We start from the raw sequence: 26,177 nt of genomic DNA, 5'->3' as shown, positions 1-26,177 counted from the left end.
ATAATTATGGTTAATTTTCTTTCCCAGTTAGGGATCTCCAAATACTCTCTATCCTTTGTGGAATTGAAACTCCCCCTTTTTCCATTTTCTTTTTGTAAATTATGTCTGTTATTGCTCTTTGTTATTGGTTTGGACTCATTGTTGCAAGTAATAGAAACCCAGTTTACCTGGCTTTAAAAAATATTGTTTCAAGTAACTAAAGAAGCACAAAGGCGTTAGCACGGTGGGATTCAAGACTCAGCCCTGCCAGGTGTGGGGTTTTCTCTTCACTCATTGTCACTGTTTTCTGCTGAGTGTTGGTTTGGGCTTCTTTCTCAGCCCTGGGTTCTTTCCCCGTGGAGGCAAGATGGCTGCAGCTACTCTGGCCTCTACATCCTCATGAATATGGGTCAGGGGGAGTGTGTGGGACTCTCATTACAGAAAGCTCCACAAAAGCCTTCTGTTTTGTTGGCTCCAACTGGGTGAAATGGCCATCCCTAAACCAAATCACTATGGCCAGAGAGTGTGATGTGCTGATTGGCTTGGACCTGGAGCTTCACTCAAATGGCATGGATAGATTATAGGGAATGAGTAGAACCCCAAAACTAAAATTGGTGCTGTTACTAGAAGTATAGAAATAGTTGCTGGAGAAGAAAACAAAATATGTTGAGAAACTTATACTTGAAGTGTTGATGATATTGTAACATTATATGATAGGAACTTGGGTAACACTTGTGTGTTGAATTTTCTTAGCCAGAGAAATCCAAAGTCGGGGTGGGGTTGGGGGAGAGTAGATGGGATGTAAATAATAAATGAGAAGAAAAAGATCCTGGGATGGTGGGCAGATCCAGTTACCTGAGCTAGGAATCTGATTGATGGGCTCTTGACCTGTTGGACCCTCTTCTTTCAGAGGAGCTGATACTTGGAAATGTCCCTCATTGAGATCATATGGTAAGTGGTACATAACCGAGGTTGGGTTTTGACACATTAAGGGACTAAATATTTTCCTCTGGCCCTTAGAATGAACTAGTTTTCTTGAAGTGTTTCTAGAGAAACACAGTATTTCCTCCAAGACCCTTTGGGAGGCCAAGGGAAGTAACAAAATTAGGGAGGTACAGAACCAAAATTAATAGACTGGAGTTCTAGTTTGACACCGCTGGTGTTTATAATCATTCAAATTGTTTGCCAGCTTTAAAAATCAGATTGCACATAAAAATATGGATTTCTGCTTCCATTTAAACATCAGAAGATCAGGCAACTTTGGCCTGATTCCTCTCGGCAACAGTCCATTGGAGCTCAGCCATGGCTTCCTCTTGTAGAGCCCTGATTGGCATCGTGGAAACATCAGGAAAAGGGGTGAAGGCTAGGGAGTCGGATATAGGGACCTCCTCCCTCATCTAGGACTTTAGGGACCAGGAAGAATTTTCATGGCCTTCAGAGCAGAAGTGTTGCTGAGCTTGGGACCATGGGGTATCATGGGTCAGTAGGCCCTGAGAAGAACTGATTCCCACTTCATAGATTGTAATTTCCTCAGTTTACAAGTTAGTTATATTCATTTAATGTTGAATTAGAGCATGAGGCTTCAAGGGGGTACTGGGGACTAAGGCCTCTCCTTCGTTTCACACTTCCAAATGGTTCCAATCACGGTCTCCTATGGATATTCTTGACTTAAGCTTGGATCAATAAACTCTACTTTGTATCTTTTAGGTATACATTTAATGTAGTTTCCTATTTCTCAACTAAAAAAATATTATTAACCTTGGCTTCGCTAACAAGGGGGCAGAGGTTTCCCTGCCCCTTGGACAGGCTGTAGTGGAGGACCTGTGTCTACACCATTGAGGCATGGTGGATCCATTAGTGTACCCGTCCGGGTGGAGCTAAGGGCACAGGGTGGGAGGTGAGCTTTGCACATTGTCCCTCTCTGCCTAGGCCATCCCTTTACCACTTCTGCACTTGTACCTACTTTAAGTATTTGGGTGTCAAACCTGAGTCGGCACCTGTTTGGTGTTAGTCAGGGATAATGGGGAGAACTCTGGAGTAAGGGCCTTGTGAGAAGAGACCAATTTTTTTTTTTACATGCTGATTTAACCATTCAGTGAGCAACTCTAACTCTTCACACCTATTCATTCAACTGCACAAGTCAAATGACATTTGAACCTCTGTGCTTGAGTGACCAAATCCCGTACACAAAGTAGTGAAGGTCAGAGTTGTGGTGCCAGCAGCTTCCGGTGTCTGTCCTTGGGAAAGTTATTTTTTCCAAGTCCTTCTGTATAATCTACTTTTTTTTTTTTTTTGTCTGAGTCCATTTTTGGGCTCCAGATATTTGTTGACTCACCACATGCTTTTACATAGGTATTCTGGTTTGGGTCTTGCCTGCCTCTGACTTGCACTTTGCTTTAATGAAGAAAGAGAGTTACATGAATTTTTCACATGCTAAATGCTTTTCCAAAAACTTCTGTTTCTGTTTTCTTCAAAAGTCTTTGGTCCCTGTCTCTTTCTCCCAGTCTTTTTTTTTTTTTTTTTTTATAAAGTGTATGTCTGTATTATTTAAAATTTTTATTTATTTATTTATTTTTGGCTGTGTTGGGTCTTCATTTCTGTGCGAGGGCTTTCTCTAGTTGTGGCAAGTGGGGGCCACTCTTCATCGCGGTGCGCGGGCCTCTCACTGTCGCGGCCTGTTGTTGTGGAGCACAGGCTCCAGTCGCGCAAGCTCAGTAATTGTGGCTCACGGGCCCAGTTGCTCCGCGGCATGTGGGATCCTCCCAGACCCGGGCTCGAACCCGCGTCCCCCGCACTGGCAGGCAGACCCCCAACCACTGCGCCACCAGGGAAGCCCTCTCCCATTCTTATTTTCTCTTCAGTGCATATGTTTGCATGTGAATGTGTGTAGATACACGTGCGTCTGCACACAGACACAAACCCACACACACACACCCCTTTTAGCCTTCTCATATTGTCATTCCATATACTACAATTGCCTTGGCTACAGTTAGAAACTTCCAACCCAGGATTATATATGATATACGCTGAATAACCCCTACAATAAGTGATATATAGTATACAGAGAGGTTCCTTTAAATCCAGATTAAAACAGCAAATGAATTAGGGGATGATTCTAATTTGTTTATCAAAGAGAAGTCATCATAAGATTACTTTATATCATTTACAAAAAAAAATAATCAGTTTTAGTTAAACTTCTCAGGCATTTATAGTTGAACCTGGTCAGCATTACATTGAACGTTGTTTTAGAAGAAACTAATTCTTATTCATCTTTAAATCTCCACGCTTAGTCCAGTCAAATAGTACGTTCTTTGTTGAGTACTTGAATGAATCAATTTAAACTCCCTTACTAGGGGCTTCGTATTGGGACTTTGAAGTAAATGGATGTAGAAAGGTCTTGGTGGAAACTCTAGCAGCCACTCAATGCTCAGAAGCCAACCCAAGTCAGAGCCCAAGTGTACAAATACACAGGACTATGATGAATTTAACTGCAACTGATCATGGAGGTGACCATCGCGATGGCCCATGCAGTGAGGCAGTGGGGACAAGATGTAGGCGAGTTCTCTCTGTTCTTCTCCACTTTGCCGGCAGATTTCTTTATTTCTCTATCTGATGTTTGCAAGAGTAACACTTAAAAGGTTCCCCTAGGGAAGAATCGGGGCTATATTATTTACTCCTTTGTGAAAGGATTAGGAAAAAGTTGACAAAAATTATTTTGCAAGATTTAGGGGAAAGATTATTTTGAAAGATTTTCAACCCATGTGGATTCAAAAACTGCAGTGCCATCTTTGTGCCCCTAATACTCAGCACAGTGAACAGGTGTTCATAAGTTGTTGCTGAATAAATAATGAGGTAAGTGAATGAAGAAGACTGATTATCGAGGTGTGGAAGCCCTCTCTCAGTCTTTTCACTCATCTGTTGGTGGCGCATTTCCTACCGACCATTGTTTTGTTTGGCCCTTTTTTGACCTAGTACTATCCCTGCTCTATGAAGGGAAATATCCCTGATAACGAATTTAACTAAACTTTCCCCACGTACATAATACAGTAAGGCCATGGGGAGCATAAAAAGAAGAAAATATGTATCTTTTACCTGCAAAGAGCAAGCAATGAAGTCAGGAAGGTGAATAAGAATAAAATAGCAAAATGTGATGATTACAAGACAACACATAATCAAGAACACATTAGCGTATGTGAATAATACGTAAGAGCCAAGGTAAAGACAGAGGCGATCATGTCTAACGCAGGTGAGAGAGGTTAAGGAGACGTGGGCATTAGTGAGTGGGTTGTTGGTTGAGCATAGGCGACAGAGAGCATGTTAACTTGGTAGTGTGGGGAGTAATGAGATGGTTAAGACTTGGAAAAACTGAAGCGGAAAAAAGCCCCAACATTAAGATAACAGTATATTGTTACTTTTTGTTTTGTTTGTTTTTGCAGGAGATACCAGGCCTCCCTTTGAGAGGTCACAAATGAGTCAATTCGGAGCCAACTGTCCCTTCATCCCAGGTGTCAAACCTGTCTTAACTCTTCATAATGGTGCCTAATTATGTTTCTAGGATTGTGCAGGCCCTTAGGAAATTATTTTGCTTATTTGAGAATAACGTGAACTCTTTTTAACATTACCTTTTAAAAAATAGTTTGGGGTTTGGAAAAATCCTGGCTGTTGGCGATCAAATTGATCACTTTTTAGGAAACCTAGCGTGGCTGCCCCTTGTAGAATGAATGAGAAAGCTGAGCTCAGTTCTGTCAGAGCAGAAAGATGCTCAGGGAAAATGTGAATTACACTGTACCCATTAATAACTTGCTTTGTCCAAAGGGCACTCCAGGCTGGGGTATAGAATAGGAGACTAATATTTAACAAAGTCAATGGTATCCCAATTCATACTTATATTAGAGAGTCAGTGGACATTCCAGTTAACTAAAGAAAATCTGACTTGAAGAAATTAACGGGTTGATATGGAATATGATGTTGGCTTTTTGCAAAATGAATGACGCAACTCCCTATTGTGAAATGTAATTGAAAAAGGAGATTGATGGAAATATTATAGATAGATGAAAATATTTTCCAGGTTTCCTTTAAATTAGAAAGAAAACTCTTCAATTGATTTGTATTTCTTAGCTGTTTATTTTTTCACATAGTGATTTATTCCAGTGACCCTGTGATCTATCTTCCTTCCTTCCTTCCTTCCTTCCTTCCTTCCTTCCTTCCTCCCTCCCTCCCTCCCTCCCTCTCTCCCTCTCTCTCTCCCTCCCTTCCTTCCTTTCTTTCTTTTCTTAAAATTTTTCACCTGTGATCTTTCAACTTGTAGTGGAGAGCTGAATATAGGATGTGAAAGGAAAAGAGGAGGGCTGTGGTGGGAGCTAAGTTTGTGGAGAAGGGAAGGAGGAGACAGGACACCAGTAGAACTGCTACTCACCAGAGGTACTGAAATGCTCGGGAACCTCTGATCCTGGTCACTTCTCTAGAGAGACACCATCAAGGCTTTTGCCATAAAAAATCAGGTAGGAAAGAAATATCACATTTCTTTATGTTCTTTTTTTAAAAATTAATTAATTTATATTTATTGGCTGCGTTGGGTCTTCATTGCTGCACGCGGCTTTCTCTAGTTGTGGCAAGCGGAGGCTACTCTTCGTTGCGGTGCGCGGGCTTCTCATTGCGGTGGCTTCTCTTGTTGCGGAGCATGGGCTCTAGGTGCGCGGGCTTCAGCAGTTGTGGCACGTGGGCTCAATAGCTGTGGCTCACAGGCTCTAGAGTGCAGGCTCGGTAGTTGTGGTGCATGGGCTTAGTTGCTCCGCGGCATGTGGGATCTTCCCGGACCAGGGCTCGAACCCATGTCCCCTGCATTGGCAGGCAGATTCTTAACCTCTGCGCCACCAGAAAAGCGCAACAGATTTGATTTTGAATCTTTTATTTTGTCTACCTTCCTTGGGCAGGTTACCTAGTCTTTGTAGGCCTCTAATTTACATTTGAAGGGAGGATGCTTGTTCCATCAGAGGAACAGATAAATGGTGAGCTCATTTGTGTGAGGAAGGTGGCATAGTTCCAGCCTCATTGAAAGTCCTTTCTAAATATTTGCAATTATTGTTTTTAAGACTAGAGAAGGGGGAAGAAGGGAAGAAGGGAATTTTGGAGAATGGGCTGTGGGAAGGCTGCCTGCCCTGGGCCAGTGGTTCCCTGGAGAACTCAGAATCTGAGGTGTCCCGGTCTAGGACCACAGTGGGAGGAGGGAAAGCAGAATAGCGGGGAAGCCAAAAGGTACCAGGAAAGACAGCTTTGATCCCTCGAAGTTGGGACCTTTGGGATTGGTAGAAAGGCATCAAAGTCTTGTTGGTCTCAGGGTTGTTTCTAATGCCTTTTTCTTTGAAACTGTCCTAAGAGCTTTAGATCCTGCCAATCGTAAAGGGCTACTTAGACTAATTTTGGTAAAGCTTTTAAAGGTTCAAGGAAGTTAGAAATTTGAGGGAGGAGAAAAGATGAGATCCAATTTCATCTAAATTAAGAAGTCCATTTTTAGAATATACTTTCTTAACTTTCCAAATTTATGTTTGGTTGTGTCAGGTACACTTGAGGATTAGGAGACGGGGAAAAAAGGGGCTTTAATTGGTGAAAGAAGGTTTTACTTAAAATTATATGGGCTAAAAAAAAAGCAGAGGAGGAAAGCAGAGTTGAAATTATTGAAGATGTATAGGGCACATGTCAAAATCCATGGGAAGATGTACCTGTCTAGAGAATTCGGCATAACCTGCCCTGTTGGTGGGTCTCTGGTCAGTGATCCTGGCCACCTCTGGGCTGCATCTTTCAGGACTGACTTTGGAAAACTATGCTCTGAGCTGTATCAGGCATCCAGGTATGTGTGTTTCAGTGTTACATGTTTGGGTACCTGTTAGTGATGTGTTCTTCATTTCTAAAACTACAAAGTGAATTCTAGTAACTGTGTATTCTACAGTGTTTCAGGACCGTCAAGTTATGTGGTAAATAAAAATGAGTTGATCTAGCTAGAATTTTTTCCCCAAAACTTTACAAAGAATTTTACAGAAGCTGATTTCTTTTAAAATGCAAATTCTTATTTCACAGGTATATAATATGTGCTTCATATATTATGTAAGTTATTGTGTGATTATTGTACAAACACATATTGACATGTTTTTATGATTTGATGTCAGATTATATGGGGGAGACTGCAGAACATACTGGCCTAGAAGCAGGAATGAGACAGTCAGGTTCTGCCATAACTCAGGAGACTCTGAGAGTTACTCACTTTGGGACCTTGAGAAAGTTACTCAATCCTATGAAGCATCCCTTTCTCAATGATAAAATGAGGACCGTACCTACCTCATGGAGTGGTGAGGAGTAAGTGAGAATGGACACAAAGCACTTAGGACAGTGCATTAATCACCTAAGTCTGGGAGTAGTAAGAAAAATAAATATGGGGATACTAGTTATAGGGTCATTGGGCTTTTCTTCTAAAATTTTAACATACTACTTTGAAAATTTAATTCTCGTCCATAAAGTTTTTAAACGTCAGTGCTTTTTATTGTAGCAGGAACATTTTTCCATGGAAAAATATCATAGTAAGCAATTTATTTGGGGATCATGTAACAGTCTTTTACATATCAAATGTTTTCTCAGCCAACAGTGTATATTGCTCCCGATAAGTTTATTGTGCTATGTAAAAACGCTTGTTGGGACTTCCCTGGCGATCCAGTGGTTAGGATTCCATGCTCTCAATGCAGGGGGTGCAGGTTCAATCCCTGATGAGCGAACTAAGATCCGGCATGCTGCGCGGAGCAGCCAAAAAAAAACATGCTTGTTAAGGCACACTATATACTGTACTTAGTTTCTGAAGAATCCTAATGTTATCATAATTTTGCAAAACCTTAGAAAAATATTGATGTTTATGCATGAGTCTACACTTATAAAAGAGGCAATATATTTTCCATTAACCATTCTACTGCTAAATCGTCATGCCTTTGTGGAAGGCTATAAATCACTTTGCTATTTTAATCATAGTATTTTGCTTTGTAAGGAAATATAGGTGCTCTTACTTAAAATTGTAACATATAGATATAGGTACTGTATATATTAATCTTATTATCTGTCAGTGTTCAATAGTGTATACTTTCAGACCACTAGTATTTATTTTATTTTTTTCCAGTGTTTTACCACAATTACTTCTATTGTTTTTCAGTTATTTTTGATTTTGGTAGGCTTATAGTCTAAAAAAATAAGTTAAAAGTATACATAATGAAAAGTAAGCCCCTTTATCATTCTGCCTCCAATCCCCCATTTTCCCTCGAGAGGCAATCACTGTTACCTTTCTTTGTATCCTTCTGGAAATGCTTTTATAAATACACGACTGATACAGCTCCCCTTCCCCCAACCATGCTTATTCTTCTGCATCTTGCTTTCTTCATTTAAGAATATATCTTAAAGATTGTTCTGTATTTTTCTCATTTAAATACTAAAGGACTTGTATAATGCTATAAACTTCTTTATCCTTATGAAATAATATCATTTGGGTAAATTGCTTTGTCACTACGTTTATGTGCTGGTTTTGTCTGATTGTGGGAGAATAAAGATATTTTATGTAATTAACAAGTGACATACATTTGAATAGGCTTGAGCAAAGAATAGAACTCCAGGTATATTTATCATTTCAAATGCAAGGTCAACACAAGGACTGTTAATTTGCAGCCTTTCTGTGGAATGCGAATGCTAAAATTGGACCACTATTTTTAAAACTTGAGGCAAGGGATAGAAACCATTTTGAATATGGGAAAGGATATGCAGGATATCCAAAACCACAGAGAGTCAAAGCCAGCCACGACAGAATTAGCATTTTGCAGACTGAGGGTTATCCTTAAAAATCCTAAAAGGATTGTGTCATCTCTTTCAACACAAAATAAGCATGCCTGTAAATAGTATTAAATACAGTAAAACATTGTAACAGTGAGAATTCAATAAAAATGTGGACATGTATTTAATGCTGACATGTAAGAAATTGCATCCAGGAAGTAAGAATTCCATTTACCGCCTTTTTCCTACTCACTTGAGCTCTTCAGTTTTTTAAAAACAGTGTAGAATTAAATAATGGGCAGCGGTGTGTGTGTGTGTGTGTGTGTGTGTTTAAAACCAAAAGATTTAATTACAGATTTAGTTAGAACCAGGCCCCAGAACAACTGTAAGAGATAGAAATCTGTCATTTTGCAACTTACTGAATGGGAGAAAATATTTGCAAATGATATGACTGATAAGGGGTTAATATCCAACATATATAAACAGTTCATACAACTGAACATCAAAAAAAAAAAGAACCAACAAAACAACCTAATTAAAAAATGATCAGAAGAACTGAATAGACATTTTTCCAAAAAGGAATTGCAGATGGTCAACAGGCACATGAAAAGATGCTCAACATCACTAATCATCAGGGAAAGGCAAATCAAAACCACAATGAGATATCACCTCACACCTGTCAGAATGGCTATCAGCAAAAAGACAACAAATAAGCGAATGTTGATGAGGATGTAGAGAAAAGGGAACCCTCATACACTGTTGGTGGAAATGTAAATTAGTGCCGCCACTGTGGAAAACAATATGGAGGTTTCTGAAAAAACTAAAAATAGAACTACCATAGGACCCAGAAATTCCACTCCTGGGTGTATAACTGAAAAAGGCCCCACTAATTTGAAAAGATACATGCACCCCATTGTTCCTAGCAGCATTATTTACAGTAGCCAAGATATGGAAGCAACCTAAGTGTCCATCAACAGATGAATGGATAAAGAAGATACACACATACACACACACACACACACACACACACACACACACACACACACACACAATGGAATACTACTCAGTCATAAAAAAAGAATGGAATTTTGCTATTTGCAGCAACATGAATGGACTTGGAGGGCATTATGCTAAGTAAAATAAGTCAGACAGAGAAAGATAAATGCTGTATGAGATCACATATATGTTGAATCTAAAAAATACAGTAAACTAGTGAATACAATAAAAAAGAAGCAGATTCCCAGATACAGAGAACAAGCTAGTGGTTACCAGTGGGGAGAGGGAAGGGGGAGGGGCAATATAGGGGTAGGGGATTAAGAGGTATAAACTATTAGGTATAAAATAAGCTACAAGGATATATTGTACAAAACAGGGAATATAGCCAATATTTTATAATAACTATAAATGGAGTATAACCTCTAAAAATTGTGAATCACTATATTGTACACCTGTAACTTATATAATATTGTACAACAAGTATACTTCAATAAAAAAATCTGTCATTTTGAAAGAACAACAAAAGTCCTAAACAAGTTGGTATACAGATCATGAATGACAAATGCACTGTACTCTTAGAGGGCTTCACATAATTTAATATAATTTTTAAGTGATCAGTGAAAATTTTAATAAATTATTTCAAAAATTATGTGCTGGGACTTCCCTGGTGGCTCAGTGGTTAAGAATCCACCTGCCAATGCAGGGGACACGGGTTCAATTCCTGGTCTGGGAAGATCCCACATGCCGCAGAGCAACTAAGCCCGCAGGCCACAGCTACTGAGCCCACGTGCCACAACTACTGACGCCCATGTGCCTAGAGCCCACGCTCTGCAACAAGAGAAGCCACCGCAATGAGAAGCCTGTGCACCACAACGAAGAGTAGCCCCCGCTCGCCACAACTAGAGAAAGCCCTCGAGCAGCAATGAAGACCCAATGCACCCAGAAATAATAATAAAAAATAATAATAATAAAAAAAATTATGTGCTTACCCCCCAAATTAGGAATGTTCAGGGATGATGTTGAACCTCTTATATAAATATGTGTGTAAAAAAAGAGAATTTCCTACTTAGTTTCAGTTCTTATTATCTTATAAAACGCTCATTTTCACTTACTTTCTGAAATACATATAACTTTAATGTAATTAGGTGTGTTTAAGAGGAATACATGATTTGTATTCATCTGTAACTTTACATTGAATAGTCAAACCATGAAGTCATTTTAAAAATGAGTTGTCCTGCTATATATTAGAAGCGTTAAAAATGTAAGTAATTCTTGGGAATTCCCTGGTGGTCCAGTGGCTAGGACTCGGCGCTTTCACTGTCTCGGCCCGAGTTCAATCCCTGGTCAGGGAACTAAGATCCCCGCAACCCGTGCGGCACAGCCAAAAGAAAAAAAAAAACAGTAAGTAATTCCATCTTGAAATATTTATTTACAGCAATAAACATGGATCTGTACAGAGCTTTATCTGTAAGGATGTTCATTGTAGCATTTGTTTATAATGCAAAATTGGAAGCAATGCAAATACCATGAAACAAGGGATTTACCAAATAAGTTTTGACATAGTACTATGTGGCCATTAAATATTATGTTGATACATACAATGTATTAGTACAAAAAATTATAATATACTCAGATTTTCACCCCACAGTAAAGGTACAGGTGCATTTGAAAAGCAAACCAGAAAGATGTAGATAACAAAACGTACTAGTTGATATTTCTGGATAGTAGGATTGTGGATAATTTAAATTTCTGATTTGTGCCTTTGTTACCAATTATTTTCTGTAATGAATATCACATGCTTGCTTTTCTTACAACCCAGTTTTACATCATTTTTGTTTGTTTGATTGTTTTAGTTTGTCTCACCTGCTCAGAGTAAGAAGGGCCCAGCAGATCTGGGAAAGACCTAGCACAGGGAAAGGGAAAGGAGGTGGCAATGGTTGAATGCTGTAAAGTTAAACATTCGAGCCACAAGTTCCATCCAAGATGATCCAGCTCTAACTTACTTTATTCTTTTTGTGGACATTATTCATGTCCTAAAACTTTACTTTCCAACCACACCCTTTATATTTTTAAATGCTATACTTTCCTCAATTTGAAATGCTTCTTTTACTGAAACAGTGGGTCAAATGTAAATGAAAATTATACAAACCATTGAGAAATGCCTATGCCCTGGATAAGCACAGGGTGTGGAAAACTGGTGTTTCTTCCCTTTACTGAATCTCAGTTATTGTCTGGCTCACCTATGCTGGGAAAGAGTGTTATCAGGGGATCTATTCCTAGTTGTTCCTTGTCAGCCAGACCTCTCAGGTGATTTCTTCTAGATATTGTACTGCCTGTGTCCTCTGTTACTGCTTAGGTAAATGTTTCTAGAGGGCTAACGTTCTTTTTCTAACATTGCTTTTTCTAGATATAAAGACCTGAAGGTAGTCTTTCCTACTCAGAGATGGAGAACAGCACCACCACCATTTCTCGGGAGGAGCTGGAAGAACTACAAGAAGCATTTAATAAAATAGGTATGCTTGAGAAAAACTAAATACACAGTTACTATTCTGCTTGATACCAGCCTTCCAGGAATGGAACAATACCTTCTATTGCTTCCACCACCACCCCTTAACCCTCAGATTTATTCCTTTTTTTTTTTCCCATCTGGGTTTCACTGGATTCTTTCTTTCTTTCTGAAAGATAGACTAAGACTGGCTTGAATTTCTAGGAGAATTGGACTTTGAATTCTTTGATCATTTCTTTGCAGAGAATACGCCAGGTTAATGAATGACAGTGTAACTGAATATGCTTAACACGATCTTCTCATTACAGAGAAAATATAGAAACACTTCCTTGTCTGTAAACTGAACTCTGGCCTCCATGTGTTTGTCACGAACAATAACACATTTTGCCTTCATGCAGAATATTTTAAAATCTTGATACAGTTTTTATTTTTTATTTTATTTTTTTAAAGTCTTTTTAAAATTTTTATTTATTTAATTTTTTTCTTTTTGGCTGCATTGGGTCTTTGTTGCTACGTGCAGGCTTTCTCTAGTTGTGGCAAGCGGGGCCTACTCTTCGTTGCAGTGCGCAGGCTTCTCATTGCAGTGGCTTCTCTTGTTGCAGAGCACAGGCTCTAGGCACGCGGGTTTCAGTAGTTGTAGCATGCGGGCTCAGTAGTTGTGGCTCACGGGCTCTAGAGCGCAGGCTCAGTAGTTGTGGTGCACGGGCTTAGCTGCTCCGCCGCATGTGGGATCTTCCTGGACCAGGGCTAGAACCTGTGTCCCCTGCATTGGCAGGCGGATTCTTAACCACTGCGCCACCAGGGAAGCCCTTGATATAGTTTTTAAAGGCCATATGTCTTATTTTCCTTCTCCCTCATGCATAATTTAAAAATCTTAGTGTTGCTTTTAAAGGCCACACCTCTTATATTTCCTCTTTCACTTTTAAAGCCATTCAGTGTTTTGCCTTTACGACATCATTTTGACAGCTTTGTCTTTTTCTTCCAGAAAATTCCCCCATCCTCTGTCAGATCACAATTCTTCTGCATTTTGCTCTTAGGAAACCCTTGAGAGTATGAATACCATCTTTTGCTCTAGTCTGTACATGCGTGCAAGTGAAAGGTGAACCTAGGGAAAGGTGAGTGCAGTGAATAGACATTGAGATGGTAACACCCTCAACCTTGCCCCTGCCTCAGTGGGCTCCTTTGCTGGTGCATTAGAGCACTCTGGAAAGCAGAGTCAGAGGGTAGACCAGGGAGGATGGAATGATCACGGTTGGTCTTGTGCCTAGATTTCTCACAAACCTAGTGAATAATGACTAAAGTTAATGTAGGTGAAATGCAGTGCAGAAGTTTCAGAGATCAAGATAAAGAAAGAAAGATTTAAGTTTTAAAAAATAAAGCTCTCTCTGAAAAAAAAAAATGAGTAAAGTTCTCAGGAAGCTCGTGACTTACAAACTATTGCTCTGAAATAAAGTGAATTCTACAAATCTCTGGGCCTTTCCACTTCTCCCTGCACAGCTGTTTCCAGAGTAACTCAGACCTTCAGAATACAGTCCACATGGTGGCCGCCTTAGGCTCGTTATTTTGCAGGCAGTAGAGCATTGCATGATTTCTAAAAAGTTATTGTTAAAAATACATTTTATGGAGTATTGTATGCAGTGCACAGAGTCTTTCTAAGACAAAAATTGGGCAATTATTGGAATGTTCTGCTCATTTCGAACATTGAAACAGAGGAAGTAATAAAAATGTATCTCCTAGTTTGGTATTTTTCGTTATTTTATAGGTACAGTTTGGCAGCTTGAATAAAAGTGCTACCTCGGTCTTAGTAAAACGAATGAATTTGTTCTATTTTCTTTCACACACCAACTTTAATCTTTATGACTCATGGACATATAATCTTGCAATATTTATTTAATGATATTTTGAATAAATAATTCATTGATGGAACAGTTCTGACAGCAAGATAATTTGCTCTGTGTGAGGGAAGTGCTAACACTAGCAGAATTTATACTTCCTCACTTTATGTACAAGATAAATTTTTACTCATGAACTCAGTAATCCTCTGCTAATTTGTACCAAACAGCTTTTCTCAGAGAGAGAACGACATGCCCATCCAACCTTGCTAGATGGGATATTTTTGGGTCTCTAGGGAGAAGTGAGAAGTTAAAATATTTGTCTTTTTTCTTCCAATTGTGGTAAAATATACATAACATAAAATTTACCATTTTAACCATTTTCAAGTATACAGTTTGTTGGCATTAAGTAGATTCACATTGTTATGCAACTTTCACCACCATCTATTTCTAGAACTTTTTCATCTTCCCAAACTGAAACTATACTCATTAAAGACTATTAAAGAGTAACTCCTCAACAATTCACCTCCCCCCCATTCCTGCCCCCTGGGGCTACCACCATTCTACTTTACTCTCTGTGAATTTGGCTACTCTAGGTAGCTCATATAAGTGGAATCATATAATATTTGTTTTTCTGTGACTGGCTTATTTCACTTAGCATAATGTCTTCAGGGTTCATCTGTGTTGTAGCATGTGTCAGAATTTCCTTTTTAAGACGGAATAACATTCCATTGTATGTCTCTACTACATTTTGTTTATCCATTCATCTGTTGATGGGCTTCTGAGTTGTTTCTACCCTTTTGGCTATTGTGAGTAATGTTACTATGAACATGGGTGTACAAATATCTGTTCAAGTCTCTCTCTTCAGTTATTTTTGGTATATACTCAGAAGTGAAATTGCTGGATAATTTAATTCTGTTTAATTTTTTTGCGGAACTACCAAGCAGCTTCCAACAGTGGCTGCACCATTTAAATTCCTACCAGCAATGCTCAAGGGTTCCAATTTCTTCAAATCCATGCCAATGATTATTATTTTCTGTTTTTGTTTGTTTGTTTGTTTTTACAACAGCTATTCTCATGAGTATAAAATATCTCATTGTGGTTTTGATTTGCGTTTCCCTGATGATTAGTGATGTTGAATATCTTTTCATGTGCTTACTGGCTATTTGTATGTCTTCTTTGGAGAAATGTCTATTCAAGTCTTTTGCCCATTTTTTTTTTCTTTTTTTTATAAATTTATTTATGGATTTATTTTTGCTGTGTTGCGTCTTCATTGCTGTGCATGGGCTTTCTCTAGTTGCGGTGAGTGGGGGCTACTCTTCGTTGCAGTGAGCAGGCTTCTCATTGTCGTGGCTTCTCTTGTGGAGCACAGGCTCTAGGTGCGCAGACCTCAGTAGTTGTGGCACGTGGGCTCAGTAGTTGTGGCTTGTGGGCTCTAGAGCTCAGGCTCAGTGGTTGTGGCACACGGGCTTAGTTGCTCCATGGCATGTGGGATCTTCCCAGCCCAGGGCTCGAACCCATGTCCCTTGCATTGGCAGGCGGATTCTTAACCACTACGCCACCAGGGAAGCCCTTGCCCATTTTTAAATCAGGTTGTTTGTTGTTTTGTTGTTGAGTTGTAGGAAAGTCTTGTCTCTTTTTAAACTGTGATTTTATGGCTATTTATCCTAAGCCTTGATTTCCTCATCTTTAAAATTAGAATAATATTATTAACTACCTCAAAGTTGTTGTAAGGATTTCATTAGATAAGTCAAGTTCTTAACAAATCACTTGGCACAGAATATATGCTCATTAAGTGGTATCTATTATTTCTTGTCATGTCACACCCAAACCACAGAGGTTGTAGGGATGGAGCTGAGATTTAAGCACACAGATCTATCCATCTTCAGAGCCCTAACTCTTAATGATAGTTTAGCATGATGGTTAGCATGTAAGTAACTTTTTCTTGATCTTGTTTATTTTTAAATACTCCCCACCACAGTGCTGTTAGGCAGTAAGTCTGCCTAGTCTATTTGTCTATTTCAGAATTATAGGAAACAATTCTGAACTGGTGATATACTAAATAATGTGATTTTACTCTAAATTCAAAGAAAGCAATTATTGCAATTTCCAGCAATTTAGCTTCCTTTTGAGGTTATAGCACTATTTTGGTTCTTGGTAGATTCTCGTTTAGAAATTTTTCATCATTCTGAACAGTATTAATTCTAAAACTTGTGTATGAGAGTTTAAAGGAAAAGTTTCTGTCTTGTAATTCATTCAGTTTTAGTGTTGATAGCTCTTATACTGAGAGGAAAAGAAATATAGGAAACAAAGCAACTACTACCAGATGAGTAAAGAGAGCCTATACAAGGTGGATCCAGGCAACTAACCAAACAATCCAAAGCCCTGTTGCCAACTCTGGCCAGAAGTGTTTTGTGTTGCCTTTGTTCTGTGTCAAGAATTGATATCCAGTCTCTAGGGAAAACCCAGGGAAGGGTATCTCAGTGATGATGTGAAAACATCTAGAAACCTATTTCCAAAAGTCCAAATGTAGGTGTGAAATTATTTCTTGAACACTTAATCTCAAAATGACATCGAACATGATTCAGCCTACATAATGGTATCATAAATACCTAATGAAGAAGCAATGAATTATTGACAAGTGAAACAGAACTGCCACCAAGTGAAATGTAGACCAGAAGTGCCTCATGTGTATTTTACATGATGCACATATTTTATATGGAATGTGGGACCAGCATTTCCATTTCATAAATTACACAGAGAAGTCAAAGTCTGGGTGGGTGTTCCCCTATGACCGATGCTGCTCTATTTCTTCTAGATATCTGAGACCTCCCCATGCTTAATTCTTTGAAACTTAGTCATGTGCTAAACCTGAGTTTTTCATCTGTCAGCACGATGTCCTTATTATACACGTAAAATACATAGGGTAGCCCTAAATCTATGGGGGTAAAGTTCATTAAATATGAATTTTTTTGGTAAAGTATATAGTATACCTTGTACAATTCAGGTGTAGGAGAAAAGATTACTGCCACTTGTGAAATAAACCTGAAAGGTTCTGCCTGCCTGTGAATCTCCCAAACAGCCTTCTTTTTTTTTTTTTTTCTTTTAATATTTATTTATTTATTTATTTGGCTACCTTGGGTCTTAGTTGCAGCACACAGGCTCTTCATTGCGGCATGCGGGCTTCTCTCTAGTTGTGGTGCGTGGGCTCCAGAGTGCGTGGACTCAGTAGTTGCAGCACGTGGATTTAGTTGTCCCGCGGCATGTGGGATCTTAGATCCCCAACCAGGGATCGAACCCGCGTCCCCTGCACTGGAAGGCGGATTCTTAACCACTGGACCACCAGGGAAGTCCCCAAACAGCCTTCTGGAGTGCACATCTGCAACAGGGTACAAGTGATATCTGATAGCTCATAATTTATGTTTTTAGATATTGACAACAGTGGGTATGTCAGTGACTATGAACTCCAGGACCTGTTTAAGGAAGCAAGCCTTCCTCTGCCTGGCTACAAGGTTCGCGAAATCGTGGAGAAAATTCTAGCAGTTGCTGACAGCAACAAAGATGGCAAAATCAGCTTCGAAGAGTTTGTGTCAGTAAGTAATCTAAATCCTCTCCTGGCTACTGACTGTTTTGCTTCAAGCAGAATTTCAGTAATGTCATTGCTCTCTTTGGTTAAATCTGGCTTCAGAGACCAGATAATGCACTGCTTTAAAGTGATGATGATGGTGATAACAATAACAACAATAATTTCCACAGATAATTCATAAAACAAAGGAAAAAATTATTCTCAAATGGTTGGAATTGAAGTCAGGTTTAGATGATCATCTTTCATGCCCTACTAAAACTACAGTTGAATTTAAATGCTTATTGACTATCTCTGTATGCAGAATATTTTCGTATCTTAGTACTTGGTCTTGAGAAGTGGAATATTATTTTGTAACTGAAATAGCTAAGGTATGGAAGATATACCTCCTAGAAACCGGTTGTTTCCTTGTGATTGGTTATATCTTCAGTTTCGGTAAAGCCACCAGGTGAATTTTGATGCCAGCTATGGTTTCATTATTAAACTACCTTGACACTCAGGGAACTGAAGAAGATGCAAAATAATATATGACTCCACCAATAAAAGAAAAATAGAAGTGAATATTGCATATCAGGTATTTCAAACCTCTCAGGCTGAGAGAGATGACTGAGTTGCCATTGCCAGCTGGCAGTTGAGGTAGAGCTGTCACTACCTTCCATCAACACCACCATGACTGTGTCTTTCATATGAAAATTAATGAACTAATTTATTCACTAATATAATTGAATAAATATTTATGAAATAGAAATTGTCTGCTTTTGCATTCTTTATTCACCTGGCAAATATTTGAGCTCCTTTCTTGCCAGGAACTCAGGCACTGTGACTAATGTGCTGAACAAAAAGAGATGTAGCTCTAGCTTTCCTGGAGTTTACAGGTGGAGGGGAAGACGGAATCACACAGATGGATAAAAGATAACTGTGATAAATGCTGTGACAGAGCAGGACAGGTCCCTTGAAAGTTTGTAGTAGGAGGAAGTGAACTTGGTGGGGAGGTTAGGGAACTCAGAGATTCAGGGAAATGGGAGACTGTCCTTGAAGCTGTGAAGACGGAGTTGCCAGCTGAAGGAACAGATAAAAGGGGTGGGTGGGGGAAATGAATACTGTGCAAGGCAGGCAGAGGTAACAGCATGTGTAGAGCCTCTGTGCCTTTAGGGGTGGTGAATGCTCTCAAGCACTTGAAAAACACATCAGTGTGGCTGGAGCTGAGATGCTGAGGGTTAGGAATGCAGCTAGAGAAGTGAGTCAGGTCATCAGGGTCTTGTAGGATTTTTGCTTTTATCCTAAGAGCAGTAGGAAGCCAGTGGAATAGAGTATGAATTGACATGATCAGATTTGCATTTTTTAAAACTCACTTTGTCTGCTGCATGGAGAACTGATTGAATTCAGTTTATCCAGGCTCTAGGGTAGCCAGTGACAGAGGGACTGACAGAGGGCGTTTCTCTCTACGCCTGTGTAATTCCCAACAAAAGCTGACTTCTTGACTTTAACATGTATATGTTTGAGCTGTTCAGATGGGATAATATCTTTGTTAAGGCATTTTAAAATCTTCATCATGTAGCTAGTTATTCTTTAGTTTTTAGTACAAAAGACCATGGCAAGTCTAGGCAAACAATTTCAGTATGTACACTTTGAGTCTGATTATAGGTTGGGGTGCAAACATTTGTCCATTTCGTGTTGTTATAAAATGACATGAGAGTTATCTGTCTACACAAGCAATAAGTGCAAGAACAACTGATTAGTATTTATTTTGATGTCATTCCGAATAAATAACTATCCTTTACGCTGCACGGATTTTAATGGTTATTTAATCGAGTCAATTTTATTTCTCTCCCATTCCAGCTAATGCAAGAGTTAAAAAGCAAAGACATCAGCAAAACATTCAGAAAAATAATTAACAAGAGAGAAGGGATTACTGCTATTGGAGGAACTTCATCCATTTCCAGTGAGGGCACACAGCATTCTTATTCAGGTAACCAACCACCTGCTCCAAATTTAATCTTTCAGTCATTGGTTCATTCAACAAGTCCTGTATTTCATCAAATCTAAGATGACATTTATTGTAATTCACACCATTGTTTTATGTGTTCTTGAGGGAAAATGAGACTAAATTATAAAGTGCCATCAGATTTGAAATGTATCATAATTTCAGAGGTGTCAGAATGAAAAATCCTAGAATTCATGATAAGTAATAATAAATGAGTTTTTACTATGTGTCAGGAACAGTGGATAACAGAGATTAGAAATGGCAAAATAGAAGTTATATTTCAGCACTGAATGTGTTTAATCATGACCTTGGAATGGATTTTTCATCCTGACCGGTGAGATGAGTTTACTTTAGACCTATTTTAGGGATGGTGGAGAGGTTTATTGCAAGGACTTTCCATTTTGGGGAACTGAGATTCCTGATTCATCTTTTATCAAGCCACCAAATGACTTGTAGAGCACAGCACCTGATTTGCTTGATCTGATAGGATCACTGGATTGTAGCCCAGTGGGAAATCCAGAGTCACATTAACTCCTAACAGGAGATGGCTTGCCCCATGCTAAGCTTGCTTCTCAGGATCAAGATGCCTAAAAGCCTTTGGCCAAGTTCCTTTTGTTCATGTTAACATAATTAGAACTATGCTTTTAAAATTTTTGATAAAAAACTCACTTTAACTTTTCCCCCTCTTTCTTCCTTTGAGATCTGAATTTGTTAATTATCCTCTTGATTCTCTTCCTTTCTAAATGGATTTTCCTCTAACAATATACTCACACTTCTCCTACCCATTGTATATATTTTCCTAACTTTTTCCCACCAGGGAAGTGTAGTGGGGAAGGCAGTGGTCTATAACTGCTACCTCCATTTTTTGAAAGGTACTTACTCCTTAACTCTATTTCTGCCTGTCCATTCTAATGAATTGGCTTCTCCATTAAAAAAAAAAAAAAACTTTTTAGTAAGGTATGATATGCATTTAGCAAAGTGCTGTGATCTTACATGTACAGCTCAATGAGTTTTCACGTGTGTATGCATCATGTAGCTGCATTCATGCAACTGCCAACCAGATCAAAACACAACATTTCTATCACCTTGGGTGTCTCCCTCTTGCCTCTAACAGTAACTGTCCACTTTCTGATGTCTATCACCATAGATTTTTTTTTTTAAACTTGTTTATTGAGGTGTAAGATGCACAGGGTAACGTGCATACAGTGCCCTATTCTTAAGTATATGGGAGGATTTTTTTAACCTATGAATACACCCATGTAACCATTATCTAGAACCAGATACAGAATATTTAATGGCTTTTAAAAAAAGAACAGCTTTATTGAGATATAATTGAGATACCATAAATTCATCCTTTGAAAGTATAGTTCAGTAGTTTTTAATATATTCAGAGTTGTACAGTCATTAGCACCTTGTAATTTTAGAACACTTTCATTCCTCCATAGAGAAACCCCATGCTCATTAGCAGCCACTCCCCATTTCCCCCTCCCCCCAGGCTCTGGCAACCATTAATCTACTTTTTATTTGTATAGATTTGCCTATTCTGGAAATTTCATGTAAATGAAATTATACAGTAGTGGCCTTTCACTTGACAGGCTTCTTCCCTGGCATGATATTTTCAAGGATCATTCATGTTGTGGCATGTATCGTACTTCATTCTTTTTTATTGCTGAATAATTTCTGTTCTATGGCTAATATCACGTTTTGTTTACCCTTTCATCAGCTGATAGATATTTGGATTGTTTCCACTTTTTGGCTATTATGAATAATTCTCTATGAACACTAGTGTACACATTTTTTGTGTGGACATATGCTTTGAATTCTCTTAGGTATATACCTAGGAGTGGTCTTTTGGTAACTCTATGTTTAACATTTTAAAGAACTGCCAAACTGTTTTCCAAAGGGGCCACACATTTACATTCCCACGAGCAACGTATGAAAGTTCCAATTCCTCCACATTCTCGTTGACACTTGTTATTGTCTATTTTGTTTATTACAGCCATCCAGTAGTTGGGAAGTGGTATCTCATACCTGGAACACATTTCCTTTCCCTGACCATCTACACCTATTAAATATCTATCTTTCAAATAGTACCTTCTCCATAAAGCCTTTTCTTGATCAACCTAATGAGAAATGATTCTTTCCTTAAATTCCCTGAAACATTACTTATATCACTCTTGTGGTATGTTCATTTCCCTTTAGTTGCATTTCTTCGTATATCTGTTTTATCTTATCACTACCCTAAAAATTCCTTGATGGGAGGTACAGTATCTTAGTGATCTTTAAATCCCTAGATTCTAAGTTCCTAAGCAGGTATGCATAGTGAGGTAAGAAGATAAGAAGGCAGATAATGATAGGTACAGAAGTAAATGTTTGTGTCTTTATTGATTGTGTGTGTGTGTCGGATTGAATTTGGGGGTATCTGCCAAATATGCCCTTAGGAAAATTACCTAGTTCTAGGAATTGGGGCAATAAAGAGAAAGGCCAGCTACCCTGTGATGGAAATTGGAATTATTTTCCTTTAAGTTTTATATTGTTAAATCATTTTTATATTTACAGAATAATAATAAGGCAGTAGACCATTTTTCCTTTATGTTCCTTCCTATTTTCCCCACTGCATAGCCCAACAATTTTTTTCTGCCTAAAGATCACTGTTTTTATGCTGGAAGCCATGGGTTGAGAAGTTGAGGATGAAGATGGCTGAGAGTAGGACTGGTATCTAGATGTGTCAGTTTTCTTATAATAGACATTCTACAGAAACGGAGCTATTTTATTCATTCAAACAACTCTTGATTAAAACTAGTATTTCTGTTGTAAGTTCCAAATCACAACTCTATAAAAGTTTTTTAGGGGGCAGGTGGAATTTACTGCTGTGGTTATTTGTTTCTTGTATTTTCCCCCCTGGCATATATGTGTATGTGTGTGTGTGTGTAATCTGACCGCTGGTGTTTGGTTCCTGATCTACTAGCTCTCAGAAGCAATATGTATTTGGAAAGATTTTAGAATCAAACCGAATATTTATTGTGCTCATTTAAGCTATATGACTTACTCTTCCCTGATATATCAGATGAAAAAAGTGGAATGAATTCCCCTTTTTCTTTAAACCTACGCCCTCTTAAACCCTTTATTGTTTCAGTAGGGTTTTTTAAATTGGCATTTATTATTTTTGAACGGAAATTTAAAATTATGTTTTTGCAGTGCAATTAATTTTGTGAAATGAGGTATGCCAACTAAGATTTTCTGTTTTCAGAGGAAGAAAAAGTGGCTTTTGTTAACTGGGTAAACAAAGCCCTGGAGAATGACGCTGACTGTAAGCATCTCATACCTATGAATCCCAATGACGGCAGTCTTTTCAAATCACTTGCCGATGGCATCCTTCTTTGGTGAGTTGAGCATTGCGTTAAGGGAGCTATGTTCTTACTGTCCACTGAAGAGCATTCAGTGAAAACTACAATTCAGTGAATCCATTGTCTTTTGAAATTAGTTAACAAGTAGCTACATTAGTCTTGAAATTTTTATATTCTATATATATTATATAGAAAATCAAGTACTATATATTTTCCCACATTTTCTTTCAAATGAAATCTCTTATTTGGTATCTTTTTCATCTGCTTCCTTAACGATGCCAGGAACCTTTTTTTTTTTTAATTAATTAATTAATTTATTTATTTTTATTTTTGGCTGTGTTGGGTCTTCGTTTCTGTGAGAGGGCTTTCTCTAGTTGCGGCAAGCGGGGGCCACTCTTCATCGCAGTGCGCGGGCCTCTCTTATTGCGGAGCACAGGCTCCAGACGCGCAGGCTCAGTAGTTGTGGCTCACGGGCCTAGTTGCTCCGCGGCATGTGGGATCTTCCCAGACCAGGGCTTGAACCCGTGTCCCCTGCATTAGCAGGCAGATTCTCAACCATTGCGCCACCAGGGAAGCCCAGGAAACTTTTGAGTTACTCCTCTGATGCATTTAATAATGTTCACAGGGTTTCTTTCTTTTTTTTTTTTTTTTTGGCCGTGCCACACAGCTTTCAGGATCTTAGTTCCCCGACCAGGGATTGAACCTGGTCCTGCTGGCAGTGAAAGCATGGAGTCCTAACCACTGGACTTCCAGGGAATTCCCCATGGTTTCTTTCCTCACTTCTAAGTGTGGGACTGTTGATCGTTGACTGGGACAGGAACATGAGGAAATATAATAGAACTATATATCTCATTTGTGCTTAAATTAGACTAACATTTTAATTCAATCTTGTCATATCCATGGCTCATTGCAATTTCTGCTCACTAGATTGTAAACTCTCTAAGGGCATGTCTTTGTCCTTGTTGTGTGTACTAAAGTCCCAGCATACTTCTTTGAACAAAGCAGATGTCTTTTATTTTTTAAGTTTATTAAAAAAACAGAAGACTTTCAAAGAAGAAAATAACCACCACAAATATTCTTAGCACCCATAAATAGCTATTATTGATATTCTGGCACATTTCCTCAGTCTTTTTTCTGTGTTTTTTACTTAAAAATAAAAAACTATCCATGAGTACAGGGTATTAGTTTTTAGGACATTACATATACAATATACCTTGAATTCTACCTACAAGTCTGATCTCTTCCTCTGACCTTCAGAGGAGATTCCTATTATGAATTGAATGGGTATTTTCTTACCTTTATTTTAAAATACAAAATGTATTCTAAAATACAGAGATAAATTTTATATTAGTTTCTTTTAAAATGTTTGAATTACTGAAATTTCAGACCAAGTCTCTGGCTCGTCATCTTTCTGCAACAACAGTAATTTTAATGCTGTTGATACCACTTTATGAAATTTGCCTTCTTGAGGATTTTTTTGTTCAACATTTCAGGCTGCTGAATGTTGAGGATCATTAAAGGAAATAAAGGCAAGATTCACATAAAGAAAATGCAAGAATGTTTGAAAACAGTTAGAAGGAAATGCTAAGATTACAACTGCAGTGAATGATGAATGTGTTTTAGGTTAGGGAATATTTCTTAGATTTTTAAAATTAAGTCCCTGACATGAATTATAGTATAATATTTCAAAGAAATGGATAGTTACTTTTCAAAATTTAACTTTATTGTCTACTTGAAAAAATAAACTGAAAACATTTCTGGAAGTCTTAAACTAAATTATTCCCATTTTCTCTTTAGTAAAATGATCAACTTATCTGAACCAGATACAATTGATGAAAGAGCCATTAATAAGAAGAAGCTCACCCCTTTCACTATTTCTGTAAGTATTTGTCCTTTGCTAGTAATCATGTTACTGTAAGGATCATGGATCCCTTATTAATGGATTTTAGGCCCAGGCAAATCCTTTGATTTAACATAATTTTGGTTTCCTATTAAAAACTAGGTTTTTACTAAGTAAAAATTCAGCTGCATTTTTTAATGAAGAAATTAAGATTCAAAGTATGGTGGATGAAACAAAGTAGTATTCAGATTATGTTACTCAACTATTGTAGTTACTGAGTTATTTTTATTAATGAATATTTGCTTGATGCCAGTGTTTTTGTTGGTTGATTGAGATAAGAATACTCCATATTTTTACCACATGTTTTACCATTTCACAAAATTTTCGCTATTCTTTCTGTACTAGGTTGTTCTGTAGTCAGCTTCTCCATTCAGATCTTGTTAAAGTCCAGGAATTTATAGTCACCACACTTTTTCCCTCAAAATCTCTAGATCAATAGGGGAATATCAGTATCTACTAAGTACATACTAGGTACCAGTCACTGTTCTAAACACACCACATGAATTATCCCTTTGACTCCTCCCAGCAGCCTTAAAATAAGGTGGATACTATGATTTTACAGATGAGGAAACTGAGGCACTGAGAGGTTGCACAGTGGCCGACCCAGGATCTGGTCCCAGTAGTCTAGCTCCAGAGCCCATCCTTTTAATCACCAAGCTATACTGCCACTCTCACGTGGTGGTAGTAATAAGCAACTAAGTTAATGTACTAGTCACAGCTGTAGCTATTAAAAGTGAGCTACTGCTAGGCTGTTTCCTTTATTTCTATTGGCAGGTATAATTCTTGATTTTGCTAAGGTTGTTAAGGCTCTTCTATAAGGAAGCTATGACCTTGGAGTAGTGGTACATGGTTAGTCTCAGACTATCCAAGGGGTCCTCCCATTTCCTGTTATCCTTGATTAGTACAGAATTGGCTGTTGACTAACATGGCTTTCTTGACCCCCATTTTCCAATAATGTTACATATTCCTAGCAGAAACTACCATTCTTGAAGAAGCCCCTTTCTGACTGCAATTGCCAGAAGTTTATTTTCCTTCATATCTTGTGTCAGGATGTTTCCTCTAATATCTATCATTGTTGAAAATATACATCTTATTTTTAGAATACATGTGTCACACAATTTTTTATGGCCCTGAATCTGAAATACAACATTTCTTACTATTGTATAAATTAATTGTACGGTTTTACTTTTAATACTTATATGCAGTGCATTGGAGAAAATGAAGAAAAATGTTCTGTAACTATTTTTGCAATAC

General features: G+C 38.2%; 1 protein-coding gene across 2 annotated transcripts in view; it reads left to right on the top strand.

Annotated features, from left to right (window-relative positions):
• The window catches only part of PLS1 (plastin 1), a 109,169-nt gene that overhangs the window by 47,749 nt on the left and 35,243 nt on the right, over nt 1-26,177 (top strand). For both annotated transcript variants that reach the window (XM_082393771.1, XM_082393772.1), the window contains exons 2-6: nt 12,179-12,284; nt 17,539-17,702; nt 19,532-19,661; nt 22,927-23,059; nt 24,821-24,902. In XM_082393771.1, coding sequence (XP_082249897.1) covers nt 12,215-12,284; nt 17,539-17,702; nt 19,532-19,661; nt 22,927-23,059; nt 24,821-24,902 — 579 coding nt within the window. In that variant the 5' untranslated portion in view covers nt 12,179-12,214. The remainder of the gene's footprint in view (nt 1-12,178; nt 12,285-17,538; nt 17,703-19,531; nt 19,662-22,926; nt 23,060-24,820; nt 24,903-26,177) is intronic.

Source organism: Balaenoptera borealis (assembly GCF_965194805.1).
Source record: "Balaenoptera borealis genome assembly, chromosome: 5".
In the NCBI taxonomy this organism is placed as follows: Eukaryota; Metazoa; Chordata; class Mammalia; order Artiodactyla; family Balaenopteridae; genus Balaenoptera; species Balaenoptera borealis.
The sequence above is the reverse complement of the archived record's forward strand: the minus strand, read 5'-3'. Positions and strand labels throughout refer to the sequence as shown.